This window comes from Coffea arabica, chromosome 9e (genome assembly GCF_036785885.1).
Source record: "Coffea arabica cultivar ET-39 chromosome 9e, Coffea Arabica ET-39 HiFi, whole genome shotgun sequence".
Lineage (NCBI taxonomy): Eukaryota > Viridiplantae > Streptophyta > Magnoliopsida > Gentianales > Rubiaceae > Coffea > Coffea arabica.
In genome coordinates, this window is record NC_092327.1 from 34,352,616 (window position 1) to 34,368,953 (window position 16,338).

Here is a 16,338-nt window from a genome sequence, read left to right on the forward strand (position 1 = left end):
AATCTTTTCTGCTGTGAGATTTAGGGTTCGAATTCTGTAAATTATTGGAGTTGAACCAGCAATCAAAAGAGAGTTCTTAGAATTTTTCTTACTGTCAGATTTAAGGTTCGAATTCTATATTTGACAGTTGGAGATGAAAAGAGTGCAAGGACATGCGGAATGGTCACAAAGGAAAAAAAAAAAAAAAAAAGCTTGAATGATCACAGCTGCATCAATAAATCTGTTTATAAATAAGTTTAAACATTTTTTTTTGCGTGACCATTATGAAATTGATTAATCATGAATCATTCCAATTTTCCAGCAGATTTTGATATTTAAATACTTCCATTACTTTTCTGTTTTTCATGGGCCCATAAATTATCTGGGCCAGGGGGCTATCCATTGAGTCCCACTTATTATAGCCTTTCGACAAAATCACTCCACAGAATTTCGTCAAATGGGCTCAGCTGCCCTCCCAGAGATTGTGGGCTATATAGGCCATAAGTACAATATGGTGTGTTTTTGGTGGAACGTTATAGTTACAGACAATTTGGTGAAAACCACACAATTGAATCCTTCTTTTCCGGTAATTCTTTTGTAGTCTGACATTATGTACATTATCATCGTTAAATTTATAATATATGTGTAAAATTTAAATTTAAAATTTACATAGTTATCATTCATCCAACTCTGACAATATATCAGCGTAAAATAGATTAATCCTTTTTTTATATAAAACTATTGAAATTCAAGAACTCACATTAGTGAAAGTAATACACACAAAGGACAACTCAAGATAATTGACCAATTGTGAGAATTACAATTCAATACTACAAACTTAGCTTATATAAGAAAGTTCTATTAGTGAGACTTGAATCTAGGATTTAGTGATCTTGAACCTTCAATCTTAATTATTAGACATAATTGCTCCTAATCACTAGAACCCACGTGTAACAAGAAAATAGGAGAAAAGCTTTTACCTTGGATTAATAATTTACTTTGCAACTCTAATTGGCACGTTACCCTACATTTCTTTTCGTGTCCTTGATGTTTATCCAACCGTAATTTAATCTCTCTTTTCACTGCCTCACCTAATCTTCATCACATATTTCCAACATCAACAAAAGTTGGCACAATCTAGCATAGGTGAAAACTTCTATAATGATCACAAGGGTAAAACTCAAAGGAATAATGCAAGAAATGGACTTTTTACTCCCTTGAGCACTGGCTGAACGAAAAAGGACAAATGGAGAAAAAGAAAATCCATCTATTGCATGCATTTGACAGGAAACATTCGGCCTCTCTATCATCCAAAAACACACGAAATTCTTGTAGTTGCTGCTAGTTTTATGTATTGACTAGATTAGTTTTTTTCCTAAATAATCTATGCAAAAAGAAGTAATTTTTCTCTGCCTTGTTTTGAAGGAAAATTAACTTAAAATCTGTCGAGTAAATACCATGGATTGAGAGACCATAGTTTAGAAAAGATACAAGCGTATACACAAAACACATCCTGCAAATGATCGAAGAGCTTTACTTCATTTGGCACTAAATGAAAATCTCCACGAGAAAGTAACGTACTCAGCTTTGTTTTATTTTCACAACGCATTTAGAAATTTTGGTTTCATCTTATTTCATTGGTAAAATATCAGATGATTAAGTAGGAAACCTCCATCAATATATAAGCCAAAAAAACACCAGCACTTCGTCACTAGATAATTAAGGCAGAAAGAACTGTCAAAAACCTGCCACGAAAGACCCTCCATGAAAAGTAAATTTGGCGAATAATGGTTGAGAACTATCCAAATTAGCTTCCACGCTACAGCTAAAACGTAATGCAGAAACCTGCACAAACAAGCTTTTCGCAACGGATCTTCTGCACAAATAGACTGTTGTATCTTATTTTTACGCAATTAATAGTTATTGGATCTTAAGAAAACAAATAAGAATTAAAACATGATGTTTATGAATGAGAAATAGTAATATAATAAAAAGTGGGACAAAGAGTGGCACAGGGAGTGAGACAGAAGATCCGTTGCACAAACTTTTTGATTCATTCTATAGAATTAACTCTTGCCATTACGAATTTGCGATTTCGAGCCACCTTGAACTTGCAAGAAGCACATAATCAATATTCATCAAATCAACCAAATTACAATGGTTATTTGAAGCACATACAATCAAATAAATCAATACATAGATGATAGAACATTAATTAAGATTAAGTAGGGCATTTCAAATAAGTATTAATTTTTGCATAATTAGTGCCTAGTCTCATAAGTCCTAGTTAATAAACGATACTTTGTAGCAGTGTTCAATAAGGTCCGTTTGAATGGATGGATTGGGGTGAAATCCAAATTCCTCCTAAATTAGCCAAACAAGTTAGGGTGATTGATTGGGAATATGAAATCTACTAAAAAGTGGAAGGGAAGTTTATAGCTAAAAAGAGTGGATTTTAAGTTCTCCTAATTTACTTGTCATTTTCAAATCCTTCCATGTACTCCTTTCTAAATTCTTTTTAAGCATTTGTTATGGTATGGAATATGGATTGACTATGGAGTTGGAGCACGGCCAAGTAATAGGACCCTACTTTGGTAGAATTTGCTGATGTTAGAACATTAGAATTGGTAGAATTTGTTCATCCAAATACAATTAATTTCCATGCTTTATAAGAATTACTTTGTGTTTTCAGTTTGGCAAATTAACTTCTGGATTTGTGACAACGTCTTGAGCACTTTAACTTGGTGGAGTTTGGTCGTTCAAGACCTTATATTTACTTCCATCTCTTTGTTTACTCTTTATGTTGTTTTTTTTTTCTTTTTTGTGGGTCACGGTTTAGGACACATAAATTGTTGCTTCACATATTAATGCCACAGAATCTTCGTAATAGGTTTAACAGTTAACATCTTGTAATGTTTCTAACATGGAACTTTTGGGCCAATAGGTAATCTTTTCTACAGTTTTTTATTTCCGCAACGATAACATTCCTACAACCCAGTCTATCATATTCTACAGGGAAGGGGGAGCCAACCTTTGGTCCAAGCCCTTCAATACGTAGTATGGCTATGTCAGAGAAACCACCTTTTTAATGGACAAAGGATCACCATTGCTTCTTGAAAACTTCTTATTTCCGTTCTCAGAGCACCACATTAATCTCCATCATCTACCAATTCAAACGGCCTCATTAACATCATGATTTGTATGCTAAACATAACTTCTTGTTAGCATATTTCTACCTAAGAATCTTAAAACATATAGAAGACTAGAGATAATCCTCCGTCGCTCTTCCTTTTCCAGATAAAAGCTCACAAGTCCAGCCAGCATGCCTGGAGCAATGAACCTCTATGGTTGTTAGTACAGAATCTGTAACTAAAATACTCAGTCACCAAGTTTGACAAGATATTCTAAGTTATTGTCATCTTCTAACATCTCACCTAGTCGAGGACTCAAACTATGATTGTCATGTTTGAAATTTACCCTGTTTGTCATTTATTATCGGATACTTGTGGAACAATTTCAGGACTAAAAGTTTTTATTTTCATTAACTGATGTGCTAAAATGGATTCCTGATGTGACATTGATGTTGTGCAGACAATGGTGACGCAAATAGTGCTCCATAAACAGACAAACATGCAGAAAGAAGTCCATTTCAGCTCAATTGGGGGTACCCATCCCTGCACTTGCAATGGTCTGAATGAAAATTAATGAAAACGCACAAAGCTTTTTACATTGTCCTATGATAGATCAGCAAGGTGGTTAATTAGATGCGAAAGTTCACCATTTTGAAGGGCTAATCTCCAGTGGTTTCAACATTAGGCCAGCCTTGATCTGCTTGAAGCTTCACAAATGCAGCTAAAAGTTTAATGTCCTCTTCTTGTAATCTGGGACCGAATGTGCATTGGCCCCTTGGTGTACAATTCTGACCAAATCCCTACAGCAGGAATAAGGGCATACACTATTGTCATCTAGAAGATCCAAATGATCAGATGTACCTCTTATTATAAACTTACGGGCATTCTTCCCTTGCCAGAGTATGTTACACGATATATTTCCTCTTCCGTGTCAATGCCGTTTCTGTGTAATCAGGAGATTGGTTAGTACATCCAACCTGCAACAAGCCCTTGTAATTGCTTACATTTTTTATGTCGCTACAAAGTATATCTACCGCATAAATTTTAATGTTCAAAAGTTTTGTTCTTATTAGTGTTAAATTTGAGTTACAACTATTTTCTAACAAGTGTTAAAAGTAACCTTCAAAGAGTGATTGAAAAAGCAAATGACATACTGGCACAAGGTAAAACACAGATTGGACTCTTGACTATTTCTTAGTTTTTTTTAGAAGGAGACTATTTCTTAGTTATTTTCGAGTTTTCCGTTCATTGCCTGTTCATATCATTTAATTCCTGACTTTGGTTGATGCTTATATCATAAGCTTGCTGGTTCATCTTATTGCTATGTTTAGATTGAACAGAACAAAAATGCCCACATATGCTTATGGGAGCATGTACATGATCTGCCCACAGAACACAGACACACAAACCAGTAAATAGCTAATTATTTACAGCCTTACACAGAAAGAATCAGACTAGGGAAAGAGAGAAATACGACTCATCCATCACTTTCCACCTCATGGATAGATTAAATGTGGATAGTTACCTCTGCAGATCTTTCAAGAAGAGTGTTTCACCCTAGCGCACAACCAAATCAAAGAAGTTTAAGCTTAGCCTGATACTGTAGACAGTTATCTGGAACACATGGAACTGGATTATGCTCACCGGTTGTATTATGTTTCCACCTGCATCATGGCAACCAATGCAAGCTTGACGAAACAAGTTAGCTCCTTTTTGTATGTCTATCGTTTGCCCAAGTGAAACTGTTAAAAAATAAAAAAGCAAAGAAATAAACATCTATTAGAAAGAGCATATATCCATCTATCTATGCTAAAAGAGATCAAGAAACTTACAAAAGTTACTGAACTTCTGTGGGACTTCAGAAAGTCCCTAATAAAACAACAATGATCTTCTTTAAAGAAAATGAATTGATAACGAGAAAACAAGAATGGCTGATAAAAATGTTCTGCAGAAAACATGGGTACCAAAAAGCATGTTCGTGACCCGGCACATAAGTTACCAAAAAGCATAAGTGGATGCAAGTACAAAAGGTATTTTTGTTACAGAATAAGCATCAGAAGTCAACCAGAAGTGTAACAAGAAAATTAAACTAGTCAATACTCATCCTTTCCTCAAAAGCACAATTCACATAGTAAATATTAATGCTACTGCTATCTTGATAAGGAAACCATGTACAGCAGTGTTCCAACATAAAACTTTCACTGCATGTAGAGACACAGTTAACAAATTCTTGTACCATATGTAAGAGTACAAAGCTACGTAGGTAACTCAGAAGTAGAGAATCAATACAAGAACACCACTGGTTTCCAAATGTTGTTCTGTTACTATATACATGCCAAGACTAAATGCAATTTGACATTTTCCAAACTGCTAGGGCACAACTAGTTTTTGCTTCTTGCAAGCTCTTCATATCACTCAATCACCAAATCTATATCTCTATGATGTAGTCATACAACCATTTAATTTGACTGACCATTTATTTTGTTGGCTCAAGTACAATTGCACTTCTTTGAAGACTTCATCAGATGCCCTATAGTTTGAGGCATAAATTGCTGTCACATTTTCCTATTCCACCTCTTCCCACCCATCACGCTTATGTTGTTATCAGCAGAGCTGAAGTTGTATGTCTTTCTATGATATAGACTCATAGATGAAATAAGAACTAGAATGGAACGTATTACTGCTGTTTCTTAAGGACCCAAAAGCTCTCAAGTTTAAATGATCAACTAAAATCTATCCTCTATTGCCTTGCCTTATTCACGCAGCATACATTTTATACATGAAAGAGGACCTACCACTGAAAAATCCTATTACATTTTCTAATGTATTTGAAAATACTGAAGTTCAGTGGATGCTCTTTGTCCCCTAACTTCATTAGAGGAATAATACGAGCAATACACTGGTGCAAGAAGCCACTGTACAACAACTTCACCATGACAAATCAAGTGATTGCATAACACATGCACAAGCCTTGAAAGGCTTCTTGATTTTAATTCTGAACCAAATTTTGTAGAGTTGCTAATTGCCCCTTCTGGCATTCTTAACTAATGTAGTTAAGATACAAAGAAAGCAGAACTGAAAGCTTGTGTATACCATGAAGATGAGCAATAACCCACTTAAAGCATCAAATCATGAACCTAAGAACCTAGTCCATATGTCGATGTGAGATTCACCAAGATATGGAGTCTTTTATTTTACCTTATTCATGAATAATTAATATCCCTCTCTCTCCACCTTTAGCAAAAAGTGGACCAGCAGATGTTTCTATATATTGAGCCACTTTAACACACAACTCTAGAGGTGCTAAGGACCTAGTTATAACTCTGCTTGACATTCTCAATCACTGTAAGCATCCAACTAGTGGAAGATGCAAGAGGCTATTAGCATGGTGAAACTTGATATAACATTATCATTGTTCCCTTTACTTCTTGTAGGATTTATTAGCAAATAGTGAGTGTGCCACTGAAATCTGGTTTTGACTGAATTCTCAAGAAAGTCCTAGCTAGCAAGGATGCTCAATATACTGCTTGTGTTAATACAGATAATATGATTCTCTTCTGCCAGATACTGTTTGGCTTCTTTCAATATCATATTCCACAACTCACTCATCTGAATAGAATGTAATTTTATTCTGTCTTACTCTCCTCAAATGGACTTGCCTACTAGGGGAAGCTGTTAGTGCCAAGTTAGGAGTTTGATTTCTATTGTCAACTAATTTACAGGGAGCTAGGTTACCATACCCAGCTTTTTGGTGTTAGAGAAGTCAAATACTCATGGAACTAGTAGTGGAACAATCATTAGGGGTAGAATGCCAATAAAATCTTTAGGAAAGATAAACAATAATTAGGCACCTTATTAAGCAGGGTCTTTTCCTTTTTTTATCTCGATTTAGTTTTGCTGTCATTCTTCATATTAGAGTAACTTTTATCAATCAAAGAGTAGAAGTGTGCAATCTTAGCACTCAAAACATAAGTTGACTTATCTATGTTAAAGCTCTTAACTCTAGTAAAAAACAACAACCGTGATATTTCAAGAAATGGCAATACAAACTCATCTGCCTATAATTCCCCTGGATATTTCAAGAAATAATATTAGCAATCACATGTATTCTAATTCCATTCATATTCCCTGTTCCTTTAAAGAACTGCCATTACAAGAAAACAGTGATATGTATAAGTGTAAACCAAGTTTAGTATAAGATGGAATACACAACCTCTTTTTTGTCCATACCACTGAGGATGTCATGAAGCATCCAATGGCCGGGTGATTTATCTGAACTTCTAACTATCATGTGGAACAACTCATCATAGCTTGTCGATTCTATAAACTTTGTGCAGCTATGTAGATACAAACCTAAGGGGTTTAACACTGACTCCCATCCAGATTATTGCTTTAAACTTATCAGCAAGAGACAAAGAAAAAGCAAAGGAAGCCCCAAAAAATCATCCCAATGGGTTGATAAGCTGCTAAATGCATTACCCCGCCAGCACATTGAAACTTTGGATACAAGAACTTTCCAGAGTTATCAATTTGCAAAATTGCAGCAAAATATCGAGAAAGAAAGCTACAAGTTACGGGCAATTGCCTGTCAAGCACTGCGGCCACCACTCAGTAATCACATTAAATTGTCACTTCAGTTCCGGTACTGAATGTGACTTGAGACAATTTAGAAGAACTTCACGTTACAGATTGCCAGAATAAAATTCTTCAAGTCTACAAGTTAAATCTTGTGTTGCAAATTGCCAACTAACTGGTGGTAATGTAGCAGCAGAAAACTGAAATTGCATTGTGGTAGTACTTAGACAGAAAACCAATGTGCATGAAGCAACTAAATCAAGTGGGATAATGACAATTGGGAGAAGTTCTGTTACCCGGAGGATGGAGTAATGGAGAAAAGGCAAGAATGGCAGCCATAAGGGGTGGAGCCACGGTTTTCAAGAAGTTCAGCTGCTGTTCTTTTGGTATTTGGGCTACCTGGTTTTGCCTCCTAGAACTCACATATTTACTCTGAAAATAGATGAGAATTATCAGTGGCATGCAGCTGTGGAGATGTATATAGTAATGAAGAATAGGTAAGGGGGTACCTGTGTTGAGAAGGAACAGATGTTGGTGTTACTACTGGGCATCAAAGAGAGGAGCTGCATGTCTCTTCCGCTGTTCTGGGCAGAGAGCAGGGAGATGAGATTGGAGAGAGGGGATTAAAGAGAGGTTATCAAACAGAGACCATAAACTTGGGGTGTTTCACTTCACCAAAATAAATCCCTTTTTTTTTTCAAGAATTTTAAACTAGGCAAACATTTCTCGTCAAAAAGAAAGAAAGAATAGTATCCAAAAAAAATAAAAATAGATATATATCCTTTTGGTAATTTTTTTTTTTTTTTGTCAATTGTCATCTTTACTCCTACTCCTACTCTATTTACGGGGAGGTTTAACTGAACCTATGAAGATCAATGGGAACAAAATCACCACCGGATCAGACAGATGCATAGTGTACCTGTTTGGATTTGAAGCAGAGCCACGAGAGTGGCATTTTGATTTCCCACCCCACCAAAGCCTTAAGGGCTTGGTGGTGGCCAGCCGTGGTTTATATCCTTTTGGTTATCTATCAATCAAAAAAATGAATTTCCAAAAAGGCGCATTAGTAATTTTTATCTCTAGAGAAGAGGAGAGAAAAAAAAAGAAAAAAGCTGAGTTATCTGCATAAAGTCCAATTGTTTTGGGCTAAAAGCCTAAAGGTCAATCTTCTAGCACAGACAAAATCGATTATTAACCCCCAAATGATGGATAGCTTTGACTGGTAAGAAAACGTTAAATACAAGAAAAGCAAAAGTTGTGAAAACCCATATGTACCCCTTATCACCCGTGCATCTAAAATAAAACAGGCCACATGCTGACATGCATCACGTTATTAGGGGTACAAATGTAATTCCACTGAAGGGTCCTACCAATGTTCAATCAGTACGTATGGATGGATAGGACTCTCATAAATAATCTATGACTTTTCATTCTTCTTTGTCAGTTCTCCCTTTAACCCCACGGCTCTTCCTCCTCCGTCCACCACCACCACCAACCACCGCCGGCCACCAGAAAAATTTGCCCTAAATACTCCCAGAAGACCCCTGTAAATAATCCCTCCAAGAGTCAACTGTAAATTTTTTTATAGCAAGTAGATAAAAGTGTGCAGAGATGGCGGCGTTGTTGGAAGAATTGGTGAAGACATTGGAGGCTTTGGAGCTATGGATGAAGCTGATTAAGAAAACTCCGCAGGACTACGTGGACCCCACACTTGACCCGGTTCTTTTGGTACCCGGGATCGCTGGTTCTATCCTCAACGCGGTCGATGAGAAAACCGGAAATGAAGAACGGATCTGGGTTCGGATTCTCGGGGCGGACCATGAGTTCCGGACCAAGCTTTGGTCCCTTTTTGATCCTTCCACTGGTAATTACTATGTTTATTCCACATTTTTTTGTTAGTAGTGTACAATTTGTGGAATTTTGGGTACCGTAGTTTTGTGAAATTCGTTTCTTTATATCTTTTGGTCTTTGTCTTGAATTTTGTAGTCTAATTCCTTGCTTGGAATTACCTGGTGCGCTGAATCTGAATCCGGATAGGATTGTTTAATATTGAAAAGCTTGCTCTTTTGTTAATTTCACAGTGGTAATGGTAGAATTAAGTATGAATTATTAGTAGGAATAGGGAAAAAGTTGTTCAGGAAAAGGAAAAAAATCTGTGAATCGGGCAAGGGATTTGGTTCTAGCTTTATTAAGAGCTTTAGTTCTGTAATTGATGAGGAATAATTGTTCTTGTTCATCTGACTGTGGTTTGTAGTTTTTGCTTTCTGGTTATCGGATTTATTGGATATTAGGATGAAATGGTTGTCTCAATATGAAACAGGTGAAACTATATCAATAGACAGAGGCTCGAGGATTGAGGTACCGGAGGACAGATTCGGCTTGTATGCAATAGATGTATTAGATCCTGATATGGTAACATTTGTTCTAATGCTTCCTTTGTTTTATTTCCTATTTTTCATGGTTGAATGCTTTTGTGTTTACATTTCTTTCTTTTTGTCCATTGTTTGTATCACATGATTTGAACCATCCGAGCGGCATTGCACTAAGTTAGTATTTCAATCTTTTTTTCTTACTTCAAAACTCTTCCTCAACCACCCCCGTCCCCACTCTGATGGGTCAAGTGGCACCAGCATTTAGTAGTGTAACACATCATACTTCTGATTAAGGATAATGAGTCATGCATACACAGAATCAAATCTATCAACTTCGTCTAAATTTGCCTAACAGTGATTGCTGCATGAACTTGCATATTGGTTTTTGGTATCTACAATCAGTGCTATAAGTTCAGTGTTGTCAACAAAAGTACCATTGTAGCATTTGACCAAGACTTATTTGGGTACTGGAATAACCTGATTTCTGTTCACTTTCTTTTCTATTTTATTTCCTGTAGATTATTGGGCGTGAAAGTGTCTACTATTTCCATGACATGATAGTTGAAATGCTCAAGTGGGGTTACCAGGAAGGAAAAACACTCTTTGGCTTTGGATATGATTTCCGCCAGAGCAACAGGTAGATGCTCATTTTTATTCCATTTGACTCTATGTTCATGTTTTGCTTCCCCCTGGAGAGTAATACTGTTTAACCGTTTTATATTGCGATGTTGTCCATTGCCGCTTACTGGTTCAACTATATGTGTGAGCTTTGATGAAACACTGTATACAATTTGGTCAAAGTCGTGAACATGTTGTGGAAAAGTTTTAGATCTACTATAGCATCTAGGGATTTTGAGTATTTGAATTGCTTGGGGCTTCTTGTAAGTGCTTCCAGTGTTTGTGCTTTTCTGTCCTGTTCATGTTGTTCATGATGATATGTCTGATGTCGTATGACTTGGTGGATGGGGACGGAGGATCTAGCTTTTAAGTTTGAACATTATTAAATGGTGCAAGGGAATATGAAGTTCTCCAACTTTTCCTTGGACTTCATAATGAAATATATAGTGGTCCTGCAATATTCAGGGGCATTTTGGAGAGAGATAAATATGTTACTTTTATCACCATGCAGCTTTTTATTCATCAAAACCACTTAACAGCTTAAATTGGTGATGTTTAGCCTAGTTGTCTTATGGAACATGTTTTAAAATATATAGCTTCCATCTAAATGCTCAAAAATTTCAGACTTTGTTTCACAAATTGGTTTTGTGGTTAATTCCTCTTGGAAGCACTGAAAGTGGTGTATTGCGTACTTCTTATTTTCATGAGTTGAATCTGTTCATCCACATGATGAAGCTGTCTTACTCTTTAATTGCTTCAAAACGTTTTTGAAATTCCTGATGTCTACTTTATATTCTTGTTAGCTAAAAGTGTTGGGAAGTGACTTTTCCATGAAGCTTGTAAGATATCTCATTGTATATGTTATTCAGAATTTGTGTTGTGTCCAGACAGTCCTATCATGCATAAATCCATTTTATTTTGAGGCTATTTTGGGCTGTTCCATTCACATGAACTATTAAGTATGCAAATTTCGGTCTACTATTTTCATAGTGGCAGTGATTTGGTGACTACATGCATGATATGGGTTTAGCTTATTTTCAGAATGGAGTTTGCATTTTTTTACAAAATTGAAATTTGTGTCCAAAAGGTTGGACATTGTTTTCCTTGTTAGCTTGGTTCAGTGGTGGTTGGAATTCATCTTACTTATTCTCAAGAACGTAATACAGGAACTGTAAATGTTGGTCTCTCTGAATTTTATCCTTGCAATTGTAGAAAACAATCTTGTGACCTCTTAATATATTTAAATTTTTTGTTGGGGTTTATACACTTATTTGACTGTGGATCGCATGGGGAAAAATATGCTCTTTTCCTTTTGCAATATTGTAATGATTCCATGTTGTAAAGCTGTGGAAATCCTTGATGTTGCCAGGTTTCAGGGCACACTGGAGCGGTTTGCTGCAAAGCTGGAGTCTGTATATACAGCATCTGGAGGGAAAAAGATAAACATTATAAGCCATTCTATGGGGGGACTTCTTGTGAAGTGTTTTCTGTCTTTGCACAGCGATGTAAATTTTATGCTGGATTATCTCCCTATTTTATGTTTCATTGCCTGTGGGTTCAGTATCTCATGGTGATGCCATTCTTCTGCAGATCTTTGAGAAGTATGTGAAGAGTTGGATAGCTATAGCTGCACCATTTAGGGGTAAGTGGCTCTGACATTTTCTATGAAGATACAATGGAGGACCAAATATTGGTATATGATAAAAGTCTTTCTGCATTCCCAAGTCAATTGGTGTAGCATAAATCATTATATTGAGATTTCTTTGATCTTTTCTATTTTTCAACAATACTGGCAATCTACAAGCAAATCAAGGCTATAAGGATTCTTCTTGATGTTCATACGTTTCAAGTATTTTGATATCTGAAAATTGAGTAGAGATGGGCCCAAAGTTTGTGATTGTTTTGCACTGAAGGATATAAATATTCTTCTAAATTTACATGATTCTTCAGCTGTGAAGTAGCTCCTGCCTGCGAAAGTTTATGCTAGATTGGTCAAAGGTTTAATTCTTGCACTCTTATTTTGCTGAAAGTTCTTGACACATTTAGTGCATATCTAGATCCAGAAGGGAATGATTTTTATTGCTAGCATCATCATGCTGGTACCTGTGAATGGATGCCTTTATTTGTCAGTGAAATATTCTTCTGATCATAAAGTGAAGTGAGGCCCGGAGAGTTTCCTCATTTCAAAGATGATTTCTTATAGCTATATAGTGTAGCTTTATAAGATAATAATAAAAAAATCTTTTAAAAACTTTTCTTGAAAGAAACAACTGATTTATATATTTTTCATGCTGACTCCCTTCACAAATTAATATGGTCATAAATCTACATTGATTGCTGTCATTTAACAGGTGCCCCTGGATATATTACCTCTACACTGTTGAATGGAATGTCTTTTGTGGAAGGATGGCAGCAGAATTTTTTTATTTCAAAATGGAGCATGCACCAGTTGGTATAAACTCTTCCTTTTCTCTGTTGGCCCCCTTCTCCCTCTACATCATTAAACTTTGTTGAATAGTTTCGTAATTTGATATATCTATACTTCAGCTTTTGTTTTAAAAGTATACAGATACATTCTTCACATTAAAAAAAAAAAACTTGTGCTTTGGACTACTGTGTGCAGTTTAGATATAAGCATCCTGTTCATATTACCCTAGATAATATTGTACTAGAAATGACTTCTATTGTGATATTGCTTTGTTCAGTTCTGTTGTGACCCTGATGTTTTGAATACAATAAGGACTTTACATCCCTTTTTGACTTTTTTCGCGGTTTTAGGGAGGGAATCTATGCTACTTGATAGGTCCTACCTGCACTGAAATGGAGGGTGGCCATCCAAAAGAATACATGGCCCCCTGCATTCTAGTGCAGCTGATGGCCATCTAACAAGGAGTCCCAGGCAAACACTCCTGTTTTGAAATTGTACTTTTTTCTTAAGTTAGTTTGGGAAAGTCTCTTGCTATTTCATTATAACAGTAATGAAATTCTGCTGTTTGGTTTTGCTTATAGTTGCTTTATGATTGATCATTTAATCACTGGAGTTTAATTTGCAACCTTTTGTGTTTCAGCTGATTGAATGTCCATCCATCTATGAATTGATGCCATGTCCAGATTTTCATTGGGAAAACCCTCCACTTTTAGAAGTTTGGAGGGAGAAAACCAGTGTTAATGGAAACTCCACTGTGATGTTGGAGTCCTTTCCGCCAGTAGAAGCTGTACCGATTTTTACAGAAGCTCTAGCATGCAATATGGTGAGCTATTACTGTCTTTTCTTGCATACAGATTGAATGTCTGCACTGATGAAACTTGATTATGCTATCATGATTTTATAGGATAATGAGATGCATGGAGACTTGATGATAATGGGTGTGTTTGGATAGAAATTATTGGTCAAAAATTTATTTGCTTGCATCCCAAACACATTTTCCAACACATCTTTTTATCTCCCAACAACTTTTGTATCTCACATACATCACATCGCAAAAAGTGATACAGTAATTATTTCAAATAATATTTCGAATAATCTCCTATTATGTCTACTCTTCGAACCATATGATGATCAACCAATAAAATATTAATTTGAATTTTTGATACATATTTTCAATGAATTAACAGTGTATAACACCACAATGTTTGATTACCTTGGTATCCTAAAATATTATATCTAACCTGTCATGTCAACAGTTTTGTTTAGCTATAAGAAGGCCATATAGATTTTTTGGTGCAACTGCTGTGCAGTGAAATGTTGGGCCTTATGTTTCACTTTTTCTGGTGGCAACATGTGTCTGCTATGTGATTTTGAAAATAGATCTTGGGCTCTAATTCTTAGGCTCCTTTTTTTCTGCTTTATTTCTTATAAAAAGTTTGCCATTGATGTTTGGTTTCTTCTGCAGGCTAGTTGTGGCGACTTGAAAATTCCTTTACCATTCAATATGGAGATTCTAAGATGGTCTAATGAAACCCGAAAAGTATTGAGTTCTGCTAAAGTTCCCCAGACAGTTAAATTCTACAACATTTATGGGACCAATATTGAGACCCCTCACACTGTTTGGTACGGTCCTTTACTTTCTATCTTGTTGCATTCCTTGATAGATTGAAAAAACCATGGCTTCATCTTTGATTTCCTTTTTGGCAGTTATGGAAGCGAGGATGCACCTGTGTCTGATCTGAGGCAGTTACCAACAGACCTGGTAAAGTTTTTTTGGTTAGCTCCTTGACAAAACTGATTTATCTTACTGTTTTTTTTATCTTTGACACAACAAATGACGTTCTGTCTATTGGGTAATCTGCTCCTGATCTGTGTATCTGATATGCTTCACCTTCTGCTTATTTTGCAGGCAAATTATGTGAATGTAGATGGAGATGGGACTGTTCCAGTGGAATCGGCAAAGGTATTGATTGGTTTGGTCATTTCAACAGCTATCTTTTAATATGTGGGAGTTGTGGCCTATGGGCACTTATAATTGAGCCTTTTTACAAATCTTTGTACTTTCCAAACATCTCTCTCTTTCTCTCTCTCATTTTTTTATTTTTATTGTCCTCATCCGCTTCTGTGCAAGATATCCTCTTTATCACCTTTAGGTTTTCTTAAATTCATTCTGAATTTTTTCCAGCCTTGTGGGTCCAAAACTGTTTTCGAGTACCTTTTTCATTGTGTTTATTCTGGGATTGAGTATTAGTGGAGCTTTGTTTGGTTATATGTTTGATGCTAGAGCTAAAGTTCATATTTAGCCAAACTTCTGTGGCTCAAATATCCTCTAGGAAAGAACAGTTTGGAATTGTTGGGGTTTTTCTTATGTAGCTATTCTTTTGAGAAATCAATTATGGGTTAATAGATATTCTGATGCTGACTGGATGTGAGAAGTCGTTAATTCTCAATCTTTGTTGCAGGCGGATGGTCTCAATGCGGAGGCAAGAGTTGGAGTCCCTGGTGAGCACAGAGAAATCCTGTGTGATCGCCATGTTTTTAGAATTGTCAAGCACTGGCTGAGGGCAGATAATGACCCTTTCTACAATCCAATAAACGATTATGTTATACTTCCGACTGCATTTGAGATTGAAAGATTTCAAGAAAAAGGCTTAGAAGTAACTTCGCTCAAGGAGGAATGGGAAATGATTGAAGATGACTCAGATGAGCAGGATGAAATGGCCCATCAAGAAAAGCCTTTGGTTGCTTCGGTATCTGTCTCCCATGTTGGAGGTCACGAGGGATCGAGGGAGGAGGCTTGTGGCACCATTGTTGTTCACCCTCAACATAACGGTAAGAAGCACGTGGAACTCAATGCCATGTCTCTCTCAGCAAATGCTTAGAGAGCTGCTGCTTCGGTGTAAATACATGTTATAATATTACTAGTGAAAAGGATTTCTTTTATGCTAGTCTGTTTCTGGCTTGCTACAAGCAGAGCTCTGGCAGAATGATGTAATCAGAGAACTAGTATGATGTTTAATAATATATATCTGATGTCTCTTATCACACAAGCAGAGCTCTGGCAGAACCGATGTAATCATAGAACCAGTGTGTCTGTAATAATATGTATATTGTCTCTTATCATCTCCATTGGCTGTAAATCACAACTCTATCCCTTTAGAGAGAAATTTCTGTACATATAAAGATCTTTGAATATGAATGAATCATTTGCCTTGCTTGTTCGAGGCTTGTGCCA

The 16,338-nt window shown here is 36.3% G+C and overlaps 2 protein-coding genes across 5 annotated transcripts; one reads left to right on the plus strand and one right to left on the minus strand.

Annotated features, from left to right (window-relative positions):
* Positions 1-2,920: 2,920 nt before the first annotated feature.
* Positions 2,921-8,353, minus strand: LOC113709559 (cytochrome c6, chloroplastic-like). Of its 4 annotated transcripts, none has more exons than XM_027232350.2 (7): positions 8,195-8,353; positions 7,982-8,117; positions 4,755-4,852; positions 4,636-4,667; positions 3,990-4,053; positions 3,758-3,910; positions 2,921-3,305 (listed from the first exon to the last, which is right to left on the minus strand). In XM_027232350.2, the coding sequence occupies exons 1-6, from the start codon at positions 8,252-8,254 to the stop codon at positions 3,770-3,772; spliced, it is 531 nt and encodes a 176-aa protein (XP_027088151.1). In that variant the 5' UTR covers positions 8,255-8,353; the 3' UTR covers positions 2,921-3,305; positions 3,758-3,769. The 4 variants fall into 4 exon arrangements, with proteins under 4 accessions (XP_027088151.1, XP_027088152.1, XP_071921447.1 ...); XM_027232351.2 differs by lacking the exon at positions 2,921-3,305 and adding an exon at positions 3,611-3,653; XM_072065346.1 differs by lacking the exon at positions 2,921-3,305 and adding an exon at positions 3,611-3,669.
* A 751-nt stretch (positions 8,354-9,104) lies between these two features.
* On the plus strand, positions 9,105-16,338 carry LOC113710152 (lecithin-cholesterol acyltransferase-like 4). The gene is made up of 11 exons (XM_027232993.2): positions 9,105-9,549; positions 10,006-10,097; positions 10,576-10,694; positions 12,045-12,180; positions 12,266-12,317; positions 13,027-13,127; positions 13,744-13,926; positions 14,569-14,726; positions 14,811-14,865; positions 15,013-15,066; positions 15,566-16,338. The coding sequence occupies exons 1-11, from the start codon at positions 9,297-9,299 to the stop codon at positions 15,983-15,985; spliced, it is 1,623 nt and encodes a 540-aa protein (XP_027088794.1). The 5' UTR covers positions 9,105-9,296; the 3' UTR covers positions 15,986-16,338.

Excerpts from the sequence above, each read along its gene's own strand:
- LOC113709559 (XM_027232350.2), bottom strand. The coding sequence starts at position 8,254 with ATGCAGCTCCTCTCTTTGATGCCCAGTAGTAACACCAACATCTGTTCC. Across the intron at positions 4,668-4,754 it reads GTGGAAACATAATACAACCG|GGTGAAACACTCTTCTTGAA; the intron begins GTGAGCATAATC and ends GTTGTGCGCTAG. Across the intron at positions 3,911-3,989 it reads CTGGCAAGGGAAGAATGCCC|GGATTTGGTCAGAATTGTAC; the intron begins GTAAGTTTATAA and ends TTCCTGCTGTAG.
- LOC113710152 (XM_027232993.2), top strand. The coding sequence starts at position 9,297 with ATGGCGGCGTTGTTGGAAGAATTGGTGAAGACATTGGAGGCTTTGGAG. Across the intron at positions 10,695-12,044 it reads GATTTCCGCCAGAGCAACAG|GTTTCAGGGCACACTGGAGC; the intron begins GTAGATGCTCAT and ends TGATGTTGCCAG. Across the intron at positions 12,318-13,026 it reads TATAGCTGCACCATTTAGGG|GTGCCCCTGGATATATTACC; the intron begins GTAAGTGGCTCT and ends GTCATTTAACAG.